Source organism: Ctenopharyngodon idella, chromosome 13, assembly GCF_019924925.1.
Source record: "Ctenopharyngodon idella isolate HZGC_01 chromosome 13, HZGC01, whole genome shotgun sequence".
In the NCBI taxonomy this organism is placed as follows: domain Eukaryota; kingdom Metazoa; phylum Chordata; class Actinopteri; order Cypriniformes; family Xenocyprididae; genus Ctenopharyngodon; species Ctenopharyngodon idella.
The window spans coordinates 17,379,313-17,402,249 of record NC_067232.1 but is presented as its reverse complement, the minus strand read 5'-3'; the positions used below and the strand labels follow the sequence as shown (position 1 = coordinate 17,402,249).

General features: G+C 36.3%; 1 protein-coding gene across 1 annotated transcript in view; it reads left to right on the top strand.

Annotated features, from left to right (window-relative positions):
- Positions 1-22,937, top strand: part of eys (eyes shut homolog) — a 238,982-nt gene that overhangs the window by 181,477 nt on the left and 34,568 nt on the right. The window contains exon 32 of the mRNA XM_051917822.1: positions 7,204-7,354. Within this exon, the coding sequence (XP_051773782.1) occupies positions 7,204-7,354 (151 nt within the window). The remainder of the gene's footprint in view (positions 1-7,203; positions 7,355-22,937) is intronic.

Sequence of the window (22,937 nt, the reverse complement as noted above, 5' to 3'; positions counted from 1 at the left end):
CATTAATTATAATGTATTAAAATTTTAAGTAGCATCATTATTGGAAAACAAGAATATATTATAAATGCTCCATTTTGTTCTATCAGACGTTGCCTTGCTGACAAATCTCTGTTGTATATGAGAGTTCGGGTTTTTTAATCAACTTATTGATGTTATAATTGGCTATAAATATTAACCATGTATGTCCAAAAGTGCTCACTGTCAATCCGGTACGTTGTAAACACAAATTTGTTTCCAGGCTAATTGATTAAAAATCATGCGTGTTCTTACTTCGGGAAGTCTGATAAAGTAAGCCAATCAGATTAGAGCTTGTCAGATGGAGAAACAACTTTCCAGTTTTCTGAACGGACTGTGGTCAATCTGATCATACTTGTTGTCACCAAATTTACTCTTTCTAAATATCAAAAATAAAACAGAGAATATTTTAGTGCATGTGATGTCAAAAATTGTGGGTGGGCCCATTTTGTGGTTCTGCTGAATATTGTGCTCGTAATGACTCAATACAGGTGGGAAATATTGCCATTCACTGTCAAGTGCTTTATCAATCATATCGTTTTACTGTCACATTTGCGGTCTACATTGTTCAAAAGTTTCAAGCTTATTCCAAATGACTGAAATGCAGTCCATATTACATCAGTAGCAGCGGTCTTGGCAATCACCTGACATTTAAATAACCTGATAGGGAGATGAGTCATGTCTATAAATTGTTGGCACTAAAGGCAGAGCTGGATGAAACTGTCATCTTTGAATGAGATTGCTCTTGATGTCAAGTTAGAAAATTCATTTTACTTCCACCCTGTCAGATTAGTCTTGCATATGCAGCTCACCTGACACGGCCAATATGACAGTGTTTATCTCATGTCTCAACCTGTCAGAGTCTTCATGAAATTCCTTTTATAGATTAGCCATGTAAAAAAAGAGAGGGAGCAAGCATTTGGGTTCGCTCTCTCGTTCTGCTAGTGACATATTCATCAATTTTAGAGGAGGGAAGCTGACTGATTTAATTAGAATGATCTCCCAACCCGGCATGAATGTGATTAGTGAGTTATTTATTTTTCTGTGGCGAGTGGACTTTTGATCAATGTCAGTTTTATCCAAATTGTTTCAATTCGTACAGTGTGGTCTTAAAGGGACAACTAGTAAAACTGCTTGTATTTTCCATTTTTCTAATATCATATTATATTATAAAGTAAGCAATAAGGTACGAGAGGCTGTGCTGTATCATGAATAAGTCACGGCTGAAGGGCGTTGTTAGGCACGATGCGAAGTGTCCAGCACTTATACAGTAGTATACAGAGTATACAGCACTAGCCTCGAGTACCTTATTGCTTTTATAAAACGGTTACCACACAATACATATATTAAAGCCAAAAATATGTATCAATGCAACTTTCATGAAGTAAAATCTTACTAAAAGCCTTCCTTCCGCTGAAAAAAATAGTCCCTGACCGTGAACAGCAAAGGAAGTTACATTATTACGCCATTAGATGGCGGCAAAGACTTTATGAGTGAGTCAGTCAGTAGCAAAGACTTTTACATTGAAAAGACTGAATCGTTGTGAACACGGAACAAGACGCAACTGACAAATGCTTTGACTAGCTCTGTCAGTCACGGGAAAACCCCTTAACTGTTAAAAAGACAGGATAATACATCAGACATTTAAAGTCGCTCACTCGATCTTTTTCTCACAATACTCTTCTACATAATACAGTAAGCTTCAATGAACAATATCAATTGAGATATTTGAAATATTCTGAAACAGTTTACGTTCCTAAGAGTGGTTGCTAAGGGTGTTGTGTAGTGATACACAGAACTGTTGGGTGAAACGGTCATAGCCGTGTTTTATCGTGAATAAAACAGCTATTGACCAATCAGAATCAAGGACAGGAACTAAACGTTTATTATATTATATTATATTATATTATATTATATTATATTATATTATATAATTGTAATGTTCTAGAGTGTGGAGGATAAGCAACAAGCACAAACTAGGAATTCTCTAAATAGACTTTAAATTGTCATGAACTCCACCTTGCCCTCTACTCAGTTGAGGGCACCTTGATGCATTTTAAAAATGTAAACCTATAACCTAAACTCATAAGAAAAGCCGAAGAACATTTAAAAGGTCTAATAATATTTTCATTACATTTATGAACACTACTGTCTCTGCATTACATTTATGAACACTACTGTCTCTGCAACAAACAAATGAAACACATGAGTTTAACACAAAGTATAAAGGCTGTTTACTTTTTTGTTCATTGTTCTTTGAATTTTCGGTCTACATCATGGTCTTCTGTGTATCAGAATAATTCCTGATAAGATGTATAGCTGTATCGGTGTCCTTTATTGCACATATATTTCATTTGAAGAAGACGCGATTAAAAATGTGCACATACACGGTGCTGGTTCATGTTTAGAGCATTAGAGTATGTGAAATCTGTCCTTAACTTGAATCACGCTTACTCCAGTCCGTATGTAATCTCATCGCGGCAGAAACCGCTCTGAACCACTGTTGTTTGAATTCTCCGCTGTAATGCGATCTCATGCATAATACAGCGCAGTGATTGGGTTGAAAGAGTTCATTCTTATGAATAAATGCAGAGAAGCGTTCAGAACCGGATGACGTAGATTCGTGCCTCTCCAGCCCCAGCAGCCAATCACACACTCTGGAGGCACACTTCTATGTCAGATTCTGTGACGTTGCTGCGACTTTGTTTTTCAACCTGGAAGAATGAAAATGCTCAGAAAAATGCAAAAATTACCACTTTCCACTTGTTGGTTAAATTTATGAGTGCCTTTAGTGTTTTCAGTGATGTGCAGCCTGTGCATATCTGTTCACATCTCAAAAAATGTGTTTTGGGGTTTCATGACCCTTTAATGAGAAACACAGGAGTAACACATTAAATAAGACAATAACCGACAAAGGACTAAACTGAACAGGGAGTATATACAGGGGATAACAAGGAACTAAACAAGAAACAGCTGGTAGGAACCATAGGAACAAACAAGGACGTAATCAGAAAACAAGGAAACCGGAACCAAACATAGCATAGAAACAGGAACTAAAGGAAACTGAACAAAATATCAAAATAAAATTCCATTATCGTGACTAATATATTATATAAAAATGTACGGTAAAAAAATGGCAGCTGTAGTTGCCAGAACTTTACCGTAAAAAATACGGTAGCAACGTTTAAAGTTTTACGGGACAGCTGTCTATTTTACAGTTCAAAACTGTATAATTTAAAGGTTTATATTGTAATAATTACGGTTCATAACTATTTATTTTACACAATGTAAAAAGTTCTGTTAAATTTACGGTAAAAAAAAAAAAACTGTATTTCATTAACTGATATAATGTTAATTTACTAACCTATTGAAGTACTAATATCTGTTTTGTACCTTTCTAATACACTGACAACCACCAATCACAGTGGTGATGAGTCACATGATGAATCAAAGCTCATCACAAGCAGCCTTTCCACAAGCTGAGAAGGACAATACTAATATATAGAAGGTACACACAGTGTCATTCACACAAACACTAAACACCATCATGGTAACACGTGTGAAATTTTAAAAATGCAATAAACATTAATTTAACAACAATAGATGTAACATAAAACCCTAATGTACATAACTGATTAGAAAAAACTAAGAAGAAACAGTTATTTTAACGAAAATACATCAAATGTGAAGTGTCACGCAGAGAATTGTGGGAATGTCAATTTACGTTTTTTCACTGTAAATTATACAATGACTTGTTATTTTTCACTTCCAAAAACTGTAAATTTAATGTTATTTTACCGTAAAATTACATTAAATGTACCGTTAAAATCAATTACAGTTATTCACCATATATAGTACGTAAACTTTCCTTAAACCAATTAACTGTTTTTCACCGTAGAATTTTTAGTCTTTTACCATTAAAATCACTGTCATTTTTTTTTTTTTACAGTGCATGCTTAATTTCACAAATAATTATTTGAATACTTACAGAATATACTGAATATTTCCTCTTCTTTTTATACAACTTTTTTTGTGATTAGTTACATATGTATTTTTCTGTGGTGAGCGAACTTTTGATGACTTCGTTTTATCTAAATAAATTAAATTCTTTGAGTGGGGTCCAAAAGTCAGAGACAACTAGTAAAATGGTTGTACACTCTAAAAAATGCTTGGTTAAAAACAACCCAAGTTGAGTTGAAAATGGACAAACCCAGCAACTGGGTTGTTTTAACCCAGCGGTTGGGTTAAATGTTTGCCAAACCTGCTGGGTAGCTTTATTTAACTCAACTATTGTTTAAAAATTACTGTATTACTTGCTTAAAGTGAATCCAAAGTATGTTGGAAATTGATTTGTTGATTTGTTATATTACAATGTCGCAAATTAATATTTGATTAGTGGCCTAGAAATAATACAGAATATTTTCTCCTCATGGTAACTTATGTTTGTTTTAACATGTTTTAATACATTTTCCATAAACCTGTTTAAAGGCTTAAATGGGGAAAATAAATCCTATTTTATTACAAGTCACCACTAATATCTGATCTAAAATGTAATAATTCAATTCAATGTTTTTATTTTGCCCATCACTAAATTAACCTTTTGTGTCTGCGTGTTTTTCAGCTCTTAGATTGTAACACTCAGATGTGTAGGTGTGCAGCCCAGTCTGAATTTAAGACAAGAAAAAATTCTATAGATCAAAGGAAGTTGGTCAGTAGACATGCATCAGAATGCAGGAGAATGCTCAGAGTTACACCTGCATCTCATCCGTTCCCTCCCCACAAAACAAAACCTTCCCACGAGCACCACATCAGACTCCCGTTGGGCTTCAGTCATCAGCCGACGGGAAGAAGAGCGAATATAACAGGTGACAGGTACTGACAAGAGGATGCACGCTCCGTTAGACCCAGTATAGGGTAACAGGGCCATTGGGACAATAAGGAGTAATTTGTCATTTCCTTACACCCCCCTGCCCCATCCCCTTTACATAAAAAAGATGAAGAAATACAACTGTAGTTGATGCAGTAGGTGTCAAGTGCATCTGCAATTACTGGGGTTGTTGCCAGATATGCCACAGCAAGCAGGAAGCTTGACAATATTGTTGTGTGTACTCAGGCTCAGATGGGAATAAAATAGGTGCTTATTGATATAGTTGTGATACCTTGTGCGTCTGTACGCTGTAAACCTTGATATGCTTATGTACTTAAACAGTGTATTTATATTTACCACTTATTGTTGGCAGATGTGGCTGGTTTGCAAACAAATTGAAGACACAACAAGGAAATGAAGATGTCGAATGTGAATGTATAAATTAAAAAAAATGGTCAGACCAAGAGCATGAATGCAAGTGTGATATTGCTTTTACAATATGACGGATTGATAAAGTATATGCACAATATGTACATTTTCGCCGCTAGAGGTTGCTTATTCAAAACAAAGGCGTAGCTTGATGACGCCTTGATTTCGCGGAATCATGGGAGGTGTCGTCTTCACGTCTACAGCCGGTGGAAAAGAATCGGGACGGGACTCGGGCAGAAATTATGTTCATGGATGAGATTATTAACGTTACTGTAGTATGAAGCAGAGAAGGGCCGAGTTCTGTGCGAGCAGAAACGAGACCGCTGGAGTGACACACATCTCGAGAGCAGCAGAACTTTTATTATGCTGCAGTCGCCGCTTCCGCTTCTTCCGGTCAAGCGTATGTGGGGCAAAGCAGTGCTGTTTATCATATTAGATACATTTGTGTGTTGAAAGTTGTTATAGTGCTACTCTGCGTTCGCTTGGCGGCTGCTATGAGACACTTGTTGCACACTAGTAAGCTAGATTGATATTAGGCATGGTAAAACATGGTACTCGCGGTAAATCAAGAAAACGAGATTTAAATAATAAGACTAAACGTGTTGAGCTATATAACATTAGTTTTCTGTTGTTGAATGTATCCAAACAGTTGCTCATGTCTAATAAAACACATTATATATTAAAGCATCTTTGGTGTTTGGTGTTTCCATGGTTTCTACAAACACAACACAACTCGGAATATAATATACGATGCCACATTGTGCAGCTTTTGGCTGTAATTTTCACTCGATGAGCCACAAGAGAAGCGATGTAAGTCTCAGTACTTAGTCTTTCCTAGCGATAAGAGGAGAAAAGAATGGGAAGTTTTGAAGAATGTGGACGAATAAAACTTACTAAAGATCCACGTTTTTGTTCTCTTCACAAGCCCTGGTGCCTTTGAGGCTTTTAGGAGACCACAGTTGAAAGAGTTTGGTTGCCGATGGATATAAGTGTATGCTTTAACCAAATGCCGTGCCTGTCGTGGAGATTGACGAAAGTGAGCCTATAACACATCTCGATTGAGACAGACTGCCTCAAAGCTTGTGTGCGCTGTGATGCACGAGATATCTGTGATCGCATAAAACAGTAGCATCTTCTCAGCATATTTAACTGTGTGTCATGCATTCAGGTGATCAGACGATTTTAACACAATCATACAACAGTAGTTCGAATAGCCACAGAGACATTGCACGTCTTCAATGCTTTCATCCTCACTAATTTTGCACTCTGGCTCAAATTGAAAAGGCTGATCATGTTTTAAAAGGAACCCCGCAGATATTAGGACCTGTTTGCATTACTAGATTACCGTTGCACCAAAACATACAGATAAAAAGCCTCAGTGATCAGGGCTAAAGTGAAGAGAACAAAGACGCAGTTAGGAAGTCCACATTCAAACAAAATGGCGCCACCCTTTGTCCAAATATGTCATGGATTTTTTAAATAACGTAAATCTTTCATGGGTTTTCTACTACATAATCCAGTAAGAGACATCATTTACGTTATATTAAGCCATACAAGTCTTAACACCAGGGGTTCCCTTTAATATTAAAGACCCAGTATTACCTGTTTGTGCATTTCATTCCTGAGTCAGTCACTTGTTTTGTTCTTTTTAACAAATTGGTTGAGTGAATGATTCATTGACTCACACCTAAGCAGTAAGTTTTATTTCATACTAATGTTAAATGTACTCGGATGAGAACCAGCATTTGAGTAACTTCAAAGAAGGTCAGAGATTTAGTATGACTGAAACAGGGTTTCTAGCCTTAAATTAAAACAGGTCATCGCTAAATCTCATTATGATAAGCTCTGAGTGACAGCTTCCTCATCTCTTTATATTCCTCCTTCCCTTTCAGCCCGGGAGCAAAATTTCGGAGACCGTTTCCTCCATGTGTTTCTCCAGAATGAAAGACCAGTGGCCAGGTTGGGCTGCAGTGGCATTCATGTTTTGACCGCAGCTGCTCATCAAAACATCAGGAACGATAGCTTGGTGCCAATTACAGTGAGGTGAGAATTGTTTCATTTATTTTTGAACTGCAAAAGATCATTTTCTTTAGTATTTTTGTCCTGTTTTAAAATATTTAAACACTAAGCAAATTAATTTGCTTGAGAAGCTGAACTGTGAAGATATTAAACCTTTTTTTCAGTAATTGGTTTTTCTTGTTTTAAGCATTAACCTTACAAATTTTTTGTAACAATTTACCAAATAGGTAATGAAAATCAACTTAATTTGTGACATTCTCTGAAAACATGACTTAATATCTTGTGCAGTTTTGCTTCTCAAATAAATCTTTTGGTTTAGGGAGGTTTAAGACAAAAATACTGTTTGTTGTTTTTTTGCAGTGCACTTTGTCAAGAAATGTTAGCATCTTAGTACTCTAACAGTTCGGATTTAATAGAACACAAAATTATTTCTTATACAGGGTATCCGCGGGGCATTAAAAAGCATTAAAAGTCATTAAATGGATTTTGCGAAAATTAAGGCCTTAAATGGCATTAAAAAGCATTAAATTTTATTCCTATAGGCATTACATTTTTAAGATAGTTTTTAAGAAAAATAATACTACCAGTTCATTTTGAATATAGCCTTTATAATTAATAACTTTGATTTGCTGTCGCAAAATACGTACGGTAATACATTGGTAATTGCCTCCGGCCGGTGCAAAATTGCCATAACGCCGGTTTGGACAGTGGTGGCCTGGGGACCTGGAGACGCATCAGTGTTGCCAACTTAGCGACTTTTCAGACCCCTTTTGCGACTTTTTTTTCCAAGAAAGCACATTGTGACGAATACAGTGACTTGTTAACCTGATCTAGCTTCCGAGACCCCCCGGTACTGCCGCACGAGCGCGAGATCTTGCTTTCCTGCCGCAAGCGCACCTCTCTCTGCGTCTGCTGTTCAGTGAGTGACTGAGAGGAGCAGCGCATTCAGTTGAGGCTGTGCAAGTGTGCGCTCTGTCAGAGAACAAATAAAATAGATACTATTGCTTCTAACCTGAGTAATCATTTTACGTGTATATATAGCCAATATATATGTGGTGATTTTGTCAGACAACGTCTCTATTATAAATCAGGATTTTAGCGCTGGTTTAAATAATCTGGGTTAAATGGATTTTTTGAAGGGGCAAGTGAAAGAGAATTTGACTTGCCCGGCTTGACAAGGAGCCTGATTCAAAATGGAGTTTTTATAACTTGATACAGTTAAGCAAAATCACAGGACCAATGCTGTTTTCCTAAATACAATCACGATTAAAAACGTGACACTGATTTCATTACTGAATGATTCAGCATTTTGAACGAATCGGTTCAAAGATTCAATGACCTATTCATAAACAATTGCCTCATTCTTGAATGAATCAGCCATTGTAATGAATCGTTTGAACGAATGACTCAATGACTCACTTATTAAGACGGTCACTTGCCGCCACTTACTGATGGTTTAGTTTAATTTTTAAAAGTATCATTTCCCCCCAACATTTCTTATTTGTACTTTCAAAAATAATTAAAACAATCCCATAACATTATGTAATACAGTTGTATTTTTTTTTATTGTTGTAAATGATTTAATTTGATTGGTAACAGCCCTTAGTGTCTTATTCTAATTGAATACAATTTAAGAATTGAAAATGAAAGATGAATCATTTTACATGAATCATACAACATGAATTTAAAGATGTCAGATGATGATAATCATACAGCAGATTTAAATATGTCAAAGCTGCAATATTCTGAAAGGATATTGCTTCAGAATAAATTTATTTTTACACCAAGCAACTGTTGTACTCGTACAAGTGAATGACCGATTTACTTGTCCAAAGGACAAGCACACGACAATGAATATGAATGAATATAGACATGAATATTCTAATTGCGGTATTATGTCATTTATCAACATTTATCGCCATATATATATATATATACACACACACACACACACACACATATATATGGCATTAAAAAAGCATTAAAAAGCATTAAATTAGATTTGATGAAACCTGTAGAAACCCTGTTATAACTGTACATTTATTCATGCACAGCACCATTTTCTACAATGATTTTGATTTTTCACACTAGCATACACTGACTTTGATCAGACAAATTTTTATATGGATGATTATAATCACTCTCCATTTTAAAACTAGCAAAACTACTAAAAAATGATGAGGCCATGGTAAAAGTTTCCAAAAGTTTTTAATTTGACCTTCATATTAAAAACAAGAAAAAAATATAAATCCGTTTTTCTAAAATCTATTCAAAATCATAGTTTCAAAATCAAAGTGCCATAGTTGAAGAAATACTCAAAAATGTTTTTTCTTGAAGATGTGTTCAGAAGTCAGTTCTATGCATGTTTTCTATATGCCAATTTTATATGCTCCTGCAATATATCACAGCTACAGGTTTTAATATTGAATGTGTTATCATTTATAAATGGCAGCAGCTCTTTTCTGGGCTTTTTGTTTGAGTTTATGCTCTGTGAATCACATGCCTGGGACTCATGAGTTTTGACATGTGAATGCTATGGGAATCACATCAAAGCTACTTTTTCATATGGCTCGGGTTTAATGTTTTTCTTTGTTGTAATTTCCATAATCACACGGCAACAATGAAACTTTCTGCTACATATTAGTCTTGGTTCGTTTCAACACCTAATAATAATGCAAATTAACATTATCTTGAGGGAGCCAGTCACCGCTTATATATAATTTCATAATTAATATAATAAAATGAACATATGTAGATATGACCACTCAAATGGGAAATGTATTCAAGGCCACAAACTCGCACTATTACTATTATGATTTCTATCATATGTTTAGTAAAGATGACCGTGCTTGAATACAGTATATTGCTAATTTGCATAAGAATTCAAAATACAGTTGCAAGAAAAAGTATGTGAACCAGAATCTGTGAAAATGTGCAAAATTTTAACAAAATAAGGGAGATAATACAAAATGCATGTTATTTTTTATTTAGTACTGTCCTGAGTAAGATATTTTACATAAAAAATGTTTACATATAATCCATAAGACAAAAAAATAGCTGAATTTATTAAAATGACCCAGTTCAAAAGTTTGTGAACCATTGATTCTTAATACTGTGTGTGGTTACCTGAATGATCTACAACTGTTTTTTTTTTGTGATGGTTGTTCATGAGTCCCTTGTTTATTCTGAGCAGTTAAACTGAGCTCTGTTCTTCAGAAAAAATCTCCAGGTCCCAAAAATTCTTCAATTTTCCACCATCTTTTGCATATTTTAACCTTTTACAACAGTGACTGAATGATTTTGAGATCCATCTTTTCACATGGAGGACAACTGAGGGATTCAAACACAACTATTAAAAAAGGTTCAAACATTCACTGATGCTTCAGAAGGAAACATGATGCATTAAGAGTCAGGGGGGTGAAAACTTTTGAACAGGATGAAGAGGTCCAAATTTTTCTTATTTCGCTTGAATATCATTTTTTTTCATTTAGTACTGCCCTTCGGAAGCAACAGAAAATACTTGCATTTTTAATGATGTTTCCCGGAAGACAAATTAAATACAATTTACCTTGATCTTCAAATTCCAAATGTTTTCACCCCCCATCTATTAATGCATCATGTTTTTTTTTCTGGAGCATCAGTGAATATTTGAACCTTTTTTAATAGTTGTGTTTGAGTCCCTCAGTTGTCCTCAGTGTGAAAAGACGGATCTCAAAATCATTCAGTCACTGCTGTAAAGGGTTCAAATATGCAAAAAATGCTGGAAAACTGAAGAATCTGCAGGACCTGGAGGATTTTTCTGAAGAACAGAGCTCAGTTTAACTGCTCAGAGCAAACAAGAGACTCATGAACAACCATCACAAAACAAAAAAACAGTCGTAGATCATCTAGGTAACCACACACAGTATTAAGAATCAATGGTTCACATACTTAAGAATGGGGTTATTTTAATAAATTCTTTTTGTCTTGTGGATTATATGTAAACATCTTTTATGTAAAATATCTTACTCAGGACAGTGCTAAGTAAAAAAATAACATGCATTTTGTATTATCTCCCTTGTTTTGTTCAAATTATTAACATTTTCACAGATTCTGCAAGTGGTTCACATACTTCTTGCAACTGTACTTGAATGTCAAGAGGCTGTTAATAGAATTGCAATCATTTGCTATTAGCGTAATTACTGTATTAAATGATGTGAATCATTAAATATTAGAATCAGGACTTTCAATGTAATGAGTTAATTAAGTGCAAATAACTGTTTAAAAAAAATTATGCATTGAAACAAAATATCACAATCGTGCCTCCTCCAATACTGACCTTGATAAAGAATTTTAAAAATGGCACAGTCATGGTGTAAAGCTGAAAAACTGAGACAAAAGTCTGTATTTGTACATACAGAAGGCCAACAGTTTAAATCTATTGCAGATGGAATACAAGAATCAATCAAGTTTTTATTGATTGACAGCCCTATACCTAGACCTAACCTGAAATGAATTACTCTCAAAAGGAATAAAAATTTGTGTTGGTATTGGTAAATGTATTGTTTATAAGCCTACAGTGTCTACATGTTTTATGTGTAATTTTTATACATTGCTTTCATTTATTCAGTTGTATTTTAGCTTACCCTGGATGCATGTAAAGCATGTAGTTTAATTAAATCTATCCAGATGTAATGGTGGTCAGAGAACCTAATTTTTTTTTTTGGCATCTTAGACTATTTAGCCGATGCAGACTAGTCCTCGGCCATTAGAGTGCTGATTTCACTTGTATATTTGATGGGTTTCTTGAACAGCTTTTCTCCCATAGGGGGGATGTGTTTAGATGCCAAGCACTTCTAACTTAACAATCCGACAGCCTGTATCAGTTGTCTCTAGATATTCCTGCTGTCTTGTTTGACTCAGTGGTCTCATCTCATAGGACTTGGAGAAGGTTTCTCCCCTTCTGTCACTCGTCTGAGGAAATACTCTGGCTGATGGAATGGAGATATTGTCAGATGTGCCATCTGCACTTTTCTGAATGTCTGCTTTCTTTGTTCTCAATATTCCACAGAATGAGTCATTCTTTTGACATTGGCACATCCATGTCTTATAAAATTTTGAATGTGGTTGTGAGATACGGAAAAAAATGATGCATATAATCCTTTAGAAGTACCTGATTCAGGTGGTACAGAATGAGAAATTAAAGGGGTCATGACATGAGAAATCAAATTTGCCTTGGTCTTTCAACGTACAAGAGGGCTTTGTACCTTTAAAACATCATGCTTAAATACGTGTACAAAAACTTTATTAACATTATAAGTGGACCTCAAGAAATATGTCATGACCCCTTTAAAGTATTAAGGGCATTTGACATTCTTGGAGCACAAATTAAAAAACTTTCTTTTCCATACAATGAAATTCTATAGTGTACAATGTTGCTTTTTTTTGTGAACTATCCTTTTAAGATCACGGGTTATTTTTATACGATTAAAGGGTGAGTGTTGCTAAGCAAAGCCACAAAAGAAACCAGAAATTCAAGAGTCAATTACAGAGGCAGCATGTGATAACAGTCAAAAAGTGTCTTAAGTATTGTACATTTATGTAAAATTTCTTTAAAAACAGCAAGGATCAATGGCAAGTTTAACAGGATAAAAAGCATCTCTAGTTAAAAAATGAAGCAGCAATTGACACAGCATGGTTTCTGAAGTCGTGAATCAAAGAATGTCTTGAATTGGCCAATGTGCACCAGCAACTAAAACCTTTTAAAAGAAGTGCAGCACTGTCATTTAAATAACATTAAGAAAACAGCAAGTTAAAGACATTATTGCAAACAAACGCACAGGCACCATGCTGTGCCAACAACTGATGCTGAAGACAACTGGGAGGGTTCCTTTGAGTCACCTGTTTCTAGCAGAAGTGTTTTGCATTCATATTTGGAAAATAAAATAAAATTCTAGAAAAATATTAGAAAATAAAATTCTCCCTGTTGCATTTCTTTGTGTGCATGTGGAAAATTGATATAAATTCCACAAAGTAACCAAAATCCACTTAAAGGGATAGTTCACCCAGAAATGAAAATTTGATGTTTATCTGCTTATCCCCAGGGCATCCAAGATGTAGGTGACTTCAGTAGAACACAAATGATGATTTTTAACTCCAACCGTTGCGGTCTGTCAGTCGTAAAGTCACCTACATGCATAGAAACAAAGTCACCTACATCTTGGATGCCCTGGGGATAAGCAGATAAACATCAAATTTTCATTTTTGGGTGAACTATCCCTTTAAAGGGTTTGTTCACCAAAAAATGAAATTTCTGTCATTAATTACTCACCCTCATGTCGTTCCACACCTGTAAGACTTTCGTTCATCTTCGAAACAAAAATTAAGATATTTTTGATGAAATCCGAGAGCTGTCTGACAGCAATTTAACCACCACTTTCAAGGTCCAGAAAGGTACTAAAGACATCATTAAAACAGTCCACATGACTACAGTGGTTCAACCTTAATGTTATGAAGCGACAAGAATCCTTTTTGTGCGCAAAAACAAAACAAAAATAATGACTTTATTCAACAATTTCTTCTCTTCCCTGTCAGTCTCCTACGCTGTTTATGTTCAGCACTTCTAGGTTCTACGTCAGAATACCAAGTCTTTATTGGCCGGGTCCTGCGTCAGCATCACACGCATGCGTCGTGCTGCTCACGTGAACAGCGTCGGCCAATACTGAGCTGGCGTTCTGACGTAGAACCTGGAAGCACTGGACGTAAACAGTGTAAGAGAAAGACGCAGAAGAGAAGAAATTGTTGAATGAAGTCATTATTTTTGTTTTGTTTTTGCGCACAAAAAGTATTCTTGTCGCTTCATAAAATTAAGGTTGAACCACTGTAGTCATGTGGACTGTTTTAACGATGTCTTTAGTGCCTTTCTGGACCTTGAAAGTGGTGGTTGAATTGCTGTCTATGGAGTATTCAGAGAGCTCTCTGATTTCATTAAAAAATATCTTAATTTTTGTTCTGAAGATGAACGAAGGTCTTACAGGTGTGGAACGACATGAGGGTGAGTAATTAAAGAGAGAATTTTCATTTTTGGGTGAACTAACCCTGTAATATCAATATGCAGATTGAGTCATTGAAATTAGAAGTTGTTGTACACAGTAATGTTTTAGCTGTATTACTGTATATACAAAGCCTAATGTCATATCCATATACAGTATGCACCCTGTCCCTGACCCCCGAGTTCTGACATGAGGGTCTAATCTCCTCCTCCTGTCAGACGGTGAGAATTAAACCTGGCATTGTCGATATCAATAATTCTGCCGCTTGATTTTGAGGTCATCTCTCTGGGTCTGCTGGAGCCGTGAAGATCTGATGAGATCAGGCGTTGCATGGTACTGGATCAAGGTCAGCCAAGTGGCACTTAAGCAGAATTTTAATGCAGCTGGAAGGAGCGTGGCACCTTTCATTAGAGGAGAGAGCATGAATCGCATGTGATTTAATTTTCTTTTTAATTACCGTAAATGAATTGGTATTTTTATGTGTTTGGCGTCAATGCGTGATTTTTGGGGCTATACATGTGCATTCATGGCCAAGAGTACATAGACAACCTGTTATAATTAATGGGTTTGGCTATTCAAGATACATCTGTGCAAAAAATCAATCATACAGCTGTGCAATCTCATTAGACAAACATAGACATATTTCAGCTTCACAATTACCTGAGGTACATATAGAAATTATTTACTTAGTCTGGTGTGGAAAAACTTGACTGGCGTGCATAGAGCCCAGACCTGAACCACCTTTGGGATGAATTGGAATGCTGACTACCTGACCACTTGTGTCTGAATGGGAGCAAATCCCTGCAGCCATGTTCCAACATCAAGTGTAAAGCCAAGGAGGGCTAACTGCATATATTTTGAAATGAAATGCTCCACAATCATATGAATAAGTCCTTCCTGTGACTCAGATTATGCTTTTTATTATCTTAAACTTGCTGTGGGGATTCCTATCATCTCAGGTTTTGCATTGCTTCGGTGTAAAGGGTCACTTGAAGAATCAGGCTCTGGAGAAAGTAATGTGAATCATTGGCCACTGATTATATACCTGAAGAACTGAAGAGCAGTGCAGGGAGTTTAAGATGCATATAGGTCTGTGTCAATGGTCTGTTTGGTCAATGTTCTTCAGCACTTGAGAAGTCAATGTTTATAGATGAGGCCGACAGAATTATAGCAACTGCTGAGCAGTTGAAGAATGATTGAAAACCTTGTCAATTGTCTCAGTTAACTGAAACATGTCACGTTGCACCATTACTTATGCATTACTTGTTCATTTATCATCAAGCTGGATGGAACAAAGCACCAGCAGCAATAAAATTAAATTCAGCATGCCTTTTACAGTTCAACTGCTGAATATGATTTGAATTATATTGGAAAAAAATTAAAACAATGATTCATGTAACTGCTTTAAAGGGTTAGTTCACCCAAAAATTATGTCATTTATTACTCACCCTCATGTCGTTCCACACCCGTAAGACCTTCGTTCATCTTCGGAACACAAATTAAGATATTTTAATGAAATCCGATGGCTCAGTGAGGCCTGCATTGCCAGCAAGATAATTAACACTTTCAAATGCCCAGAAAGCTACTAAAGACGTATTTAAAACAGTTCATGTGACTACAGTGGTTCAACCTCAATGTTATGAAGCAACGAGAATACTTTTTGTGCGCCAAAAAAACAAAATAACGACTTTATTCAACAATATCTAGTGATGGGCGATTTCAAAACGCTGCTTCATGAAGCTTCGAAGCGTTTCGAATCAGTGGTTCGCGTGTATCAAACTGCCAAAGTCACGTGATTTCAGTAAACGAGGCTTCGTTACGTCATGAGTGTTTTGAAATTTCAATGGTTCACATGATTTTTGTAGTTTGATACATGCTCCGAACCACTGATTTGAAACAAAAGATTCGTTAAGCTTCAAAGCTTCATGAATCAGTGTTTTGAAATCGCCCATCACTAGATATTGTTGAATAAAATCGTTATTTTGTTTTTTTGGCGCACAAAAAGTATTCTCGTCGCTTTATAACATGAAGGTTGAACCACTGTAGTCACATGAACTGTTTTAAATATGTCTTTAGTACCCATCTGGGCATCTGTAAGTGTTAATTATCTTAATGTCAATGGAGACCTCACTGAGCCATCGGATTTTATCAAAAATATCTTAATTTGTGTTCCGAAGATGAGCAAAGGTCTTACAGGTGTGGAACGACATGAGGGTGAGTAAATAATAACAGAATTTAAATTTTGGGTGAACTAAACCTTTAAACCTATGTCGGCGCTGCCCACTAGGCTATCGCCGCTGGCAATGCATTTTTGTTTTTCAGTATTAAATACTCCCAAACATGGTAATTCCTTAAACATTAGATAATGCTACTAATCAGTGTTTAAAAATCCCACCAGTAGAAATGTTTGGTAATTATACTGTCACAATATTTGAAGGGTTAGTTCACCCAAAAATGAAAATAATGTCATTTATGTTTCATAATGCAATTTACAATGTCATCTGATTCAATGTCATCTAATTCATAACACTCTGAAGCTTTCTGAAGCAGTGTTTTGAAATCGGCCATCAGTATATAAGTGTTATTTTGGTTTTTTTTGGCGCACACAAAAATATTCTTGTCGCTTTATAATATTAATATTGAACCACTGTACTCACATGAACTGATTTAAATATGTTTTTAGTACATTAATGGATCTTGAGAGAGGAAATGTCATTGCTGGCTATGGAGGCCTCACTGAGCCATCAGATTTCAACAAAAATATCTTAATTTGTGTTCCAAAGATTAACAAAGGTCTTACAGGTGTGGAACGGCATGAGGGTGAGTAATAAATATGTATTCTACCTATCAGTCTACATAAACAACATGGGTAATTAGTAAACTATATATACAGTGGGTACGGAAAGTATTCAGACCCCCTTAAATTTTTCACTCTTTGTTATATTGCAGCCATTTGCTAAAATCATTTAAGTTCATTTTTTTTCCTCATTAATGTACACACAGAAAAACACAGAATTGTTGACATTTTTGCAGATTTATTAAAAAAGAAAAACTGAAATATCACATGGTCCTAAGTATTCAGACCCTTTGCTGTGACACTCATATATTTAACTCAGGTGCTGTCCATTTCTTCTGATCATCCTTGAGATGGTTCTACACCTTCATTTGAGTCCAGCTGTGTTTGATTATACTAATTGGACTTGATTAGGAAAGCCACACACCTGTCTATATAAGACCTTACAGCTCACAGTGCATGTCAGAGCAAATGAGAATCATGAGGTCAAAGGAACTGCCTGAAGAGCTCAGAGACAGAATTGTGGCAAGGCACAGATCTGGCCAAGGTTACAAAAAAAATTTCTGCTGCACTTAAGGTTCCTAAGAGCACAGTGGCCTCCATAGTCCTTAAATGGAAGACGTTTGGGACGACCAGAACCCTTCCTAGAGCTGGCTGTCCGGCCAAACTGAGCTATCGGGAGAGAAGAGCCTTGGTGAGAGAGGTAAAGAAGAACCCAAAGATCACTGTGGCTGAGCTCCAGAGATGCAGTCGGGAGATGGGAGAAAGTTGTAGAAAGTCAACCATCACTGCAGCCCTCCACCAGTCGGGGCTTTATGGCAGAGTGGCCCGACGGAAGCCTCTCCTCAGTGCAAGACACATGAAAAAACACCTGAAGGACTCCAAGATGGTGAGAAATAAGATTCTCTGGTCTGATGAGACCAAGATAGAACTTTTTGGCCTTAATTCTAAGCGGTATGTGTGGAGAAAACCAGGCACTGCTCATCACCTGTCCAATACAGTCCCAACAGTGAAGCATGGTGGTGGCAGCATCATGCTGTGGGGGTGTTTTTCAGCTGCAGGGACAGGACGACTGGTTGCAATCGAGGGAAAGATGAATGCGGCCAAGTACAGGGATATCCTGGACGAAAACCTTCTCCAGAGTGCTCAGGACCTCAGACTAGGCCGAAGGTTTACCTTCCAACAAGACAATGACCCTAAGCACACAGCTAAAATAACGAAGGAGTGGCTTCACAACAACTCCGTGACTGTTCTTGAATGGCCCAGCCAGAGCCCTGACTTAAACCCAATTGAGCATCTCTGGAGAGACCTAAAAATAGCTGTCCACCAACGTTTACCATCCAACCTGACAGAACTGGAGAGGATCTGCAAGGAGGAATGGCAGAGGATCCCCAAATCCAGGTGTGAAAAACTTGTTGCATCTTTCCCAAAAAGACTCATGGCTGTATTAGATCAAAAGGGTGCTTCTACTAAATACTGAGCAAAGGGTCTGAATACTTAGGACCATGTGATATTTCAGTTTTTCGTTTTTAATAAATCTGCAAAAATGTCAACAATTCTGTGTTTTTCTGTCAATATGGGGTGCTGTGTGTACATTAATGAGGAAAAAAAAATGAACTTAAATGATTTTAGCAAATGGCTGCAATATAACAACGAGTGAAAAAATTAAGGGGGTCTGAATACTTTCCGTACCCACTGTATATATATAATATATATATAGCTTCCTCAAACTTAATCTCTGAACTGAAAAGGCTTCTTACGTTCTGAATTTACTCAACCCTGTATAACAGTACAGTTAAAAATTTCACTTGGATTTACTTCTGGTTCATTCATCACAGCGCAAACGGAAGGTCAAGATGAGTGCATTGCTTTGTTGAATACAGTATCCCACGCAGTGAGCTCTGCTCTAACTTGCACATTTTATCAAATGCAGTAGTTCATCCAGTATTACATTCATGCAGGAACTCTAGTGTACAGAGCACTGTATACAACATATTGCTAAATATAAGTATGTGCCTCACTGTACATACTGATTACCAGCCATATAACAGTCTAGTGGGGGAAAAAATAAAAATAAATAACAGTCCCATGGATAATAAATGTTGACTGTATATTCATAACAGCATCTATCGATCAAAAATAACTGCTGTTACCCACTTGTGTGCAGCGTACAGCCTGTAATATGGTGTTTATTATGTGTGCATGTTTTTGTTTTAGAGGAATTGCAAGTGATTCACTCTATTATGGTGTTCATTTTGTTCTGTTCTATCTTGCCCTTTTGTGTTTACTGGCCCATGATGCACAGTTCTGTTCTGCATGACACTGTGCCACTGTGACAAGCAAATTTCCCCTCAGGGATCAATACATTTCTATCTTATCTGATCTTACTCAGCTCACATAAATTCATATCAAGTGACAAGTGGATGGGTCGACTGCGCAATATACCACCGCTGCATCGCTTCGAGAAAAGATGGAAGGAATACTTTAGTCCAAACTTTTTGATCAGTCTTCCTAAACTGCTGATCTAGATTTCAGACATCAAAGCACGCCTCTGAGTTTTAAAGAAGTCTGAAACTTACACCTCATTCTCCCTCTCTCCCATTTCTGGGAATAACATTGTGTTGTGAATGTTTGATGTATTCAATTCACTTGAAGAACAATCTTTTATTCATACGTTGATCTTATTAATTCATACTTTGTGAACGCAGTTTGACTGTGCTGTTTCTGAGCAGTCCGGCCCTCCTCTTCTCATTTCTGCCTGCTGGATTATTTCTTTGGCTTTTTTTTTCTTGTTTAGGATAGATATACAGAAAATAAGCAGTATACATTGCTGTTGGCTTTTTTTGAACACGTACTATTATCAGTCGACATGCTCTGTAAACTGCATATAAGGTTACCCGATTAATATGGTCTGTTGATCTCGCATGTGTATTGCTGGAGGCTTTTTAATGTTGAGTTTGCTTTAATCTAGTGTAGTAATGGTCTGCGCAGCAGACAGGTTAAATTAGGTTAAAAGCTTGCGGTGGTGGCATATTGTTTACCCTGTGAGTTCCTCCAAGTCTGTTGCCAGTGTTCATATGTCTATGTATGTCTGCATATATTGTCAGACGCTTCTGCTGCGATTGGCATTCAAGCAAGTCTGCTGTTTGAGTCATTTCTGTTCACACAAAGCCAAAGGTCAACAAGCATGAGATGCTGCATTACACAGCCTTCTGTCCTGTTCTTTATTACACATGAACTTTTCTGTCCCTAGCACATATTATTATTTAAATGTATGCCATTTATTCCTGGGAAACTACTGCTGGTTTTTCTTAAAAAAAAAAAAAAAGGAAGCATTCTTAATGTGGCTGCTTTGTGGATCAATGAATTAGATCTGCAGATATTTTTGCTTTTCTTATTTATTTCTTGTTTTATAGACCCCATTTTGGTGCTGTATATTCTGTCCCCCAGTCGTTGAATTTGTTTTTACTTTGCTTATGATATTACATTTAAGACCATAAAATTACTTTGAATATTAAATGCATCAAAAACACAGGCAAGAACATGTACTCAAACGTATCTGGATGAGCTCATTTCCAAAAAAAAACAAGAAAAAAAGCTTCTGTGAACCTACAGGCTAGACAGTTGCTGGTGGCATCACGGGGAAAGACATTATAGAGAGATTTTGTGTAGTGCAAGATGAGTCATCAGTATTTTTGCTCATTTTTCCTGGAAGAGATGGGCTGCGCTTTAATTCATGTGGACCCTACACAAGTGTACACTGCTTCATACACATAGGAGTAGGAGTCCACTTCATCCATCTACTCTTTTATATATATATATATATATATATATATATATATAATATAGGGCTTGACATAAACATCTGCCAACCTGCCAAATGCAGTAGATTTCAGCAGTGGCAGATAACACAGTCACTGTTACTAGCAACTTTGGCTAGTTGAATTTTATATATAATATAGGTCTATACATTTTCATTTGTAGTCTTTTAAAAAGGCATCTGAAATAATAAACTAAGTACAATATTGTTGTCAAAAATATCGCTTTTTCAATACTCATTTACTGGAAAAATACACAATACCAGCTGTGCTTTCTCGCTCTCTCATCTCTCTGACAGGGAGATGACACACAAACCCTTTACCCACTTGTTTCATTTGCTCCAGATGAATATTGTTGGTACTACAGGGCTCGAATTTCGGCGTGATTGCACGTATTGCGCTTAATTTTACTTATTCCCGCAGATTTTGCACTCTCACCGAAAGTGCGCGCATAGTATAATGCGTACATGCGTCTGGTCTTAAAGTTACAGCAGCCCTAATATAGCCTACCGGCTGCCAATTTATGGAGATATTGGAATCATGAGATAATATTAAAAAGATCTATATGTCAGTTTTTCCCGATGGTATCAATGTCAAATTTGTGGCCAGTGAAAATTCTGAGTGGCTAGTAACTTCGGAAAACCACTAGCCACAGTGGCTGTTGAGCAAAAAAGTTAATGTCAAGGGGCATGCCGTCCATATAAGCTGCGAATGCTCTGCATACCCAAGCCATTTGTGGACTCGCTAATTAGTATTAACACTATAAATTACTATAAATTCCCTTGTTGGAGGTGTACCATAAAGCTTGATAAAAATTTGGTAATACGTATGTAACTGTCCTGTCACTTATTTATTTGCCAAACAACGATAATTTTCTTAAAATCTGCCAGTTATGGAGGGTTTTGGGTAAGCGTATCCACAACAGCTTTGGCGGCTACACTCTGTTATGTATCGTCATCATTGTCCCGCATTCTCATTGGTTTGCTGGCATATGGGGGATTTCATGCGTAGGGAAAGCTGTCCACGAATCGCTCGCCCAAGCGGAAAAATGTGCTGTTGCTCCCAGATCTTGATCACTGAAAATCACATTGCATTTGATACAAAACTAGACTAAATAAAGTGGAAAAAGGTCATAACTGGAACTATTTTCATAGTATTTCATTTTCCATAGGAAAATGTATTTTTTACGGAAACTTAAAAACTGTTAAAGACAGGCCTACTGTAAGCAGACCTACTGTAACTATCCTGGTTGTTAATCGATAGTCTATTTTTTTTTAAAGTCATTGCATTATTTCAACTTGTTTTTAAAGAATACTTATATCTTTATTTATTTATTCTTATATTTATTCTAATTATATTTTACTTATTTTATTTATAATAGCCTAGTAAATTTTGCAAATGGCCTTTTTGCTCGTCGTGCCTCCCTCAAACATCTAAACATCACTTTCACAGTTCTTACGAGTGCTTGTGACAAAAATGTAGTCTACTTTCAATAAAAGGTCCAACATATAAAGAGTACTTTTAGCTGTGTTTCTATGTGTCATGAGAGTAAGCAACTGAGTAGCTAACACTCTGTATAGAGCAAACACGAGCATCTCGCTTATAATAAACCCATCCAACGCCTCTGCATCGGGCGCTTTTTTTGACATGACGCACCACCCAGTTAAGGAAGTCACCGCTCAAAAAAAAAAAAAAAAAAAAAAAAAAATATATATATATATATATATATATATATATATATATATATATATATATATATATATATATATATATATATATATATATATATACGTTTTACAGGCACTACTGGGGATTGGAATGATTGGAGAGTCTTCTCACTGTAATCATATTTTCAATACAGCTGCTCTTGAAATGTTTCTTTCATGCATGCTTTGAAAATATACCAACTTTCTGAGAGTAATATTTGTGTCTGGCAGGCTGTAAGCATTGTTATTTTTAATCAG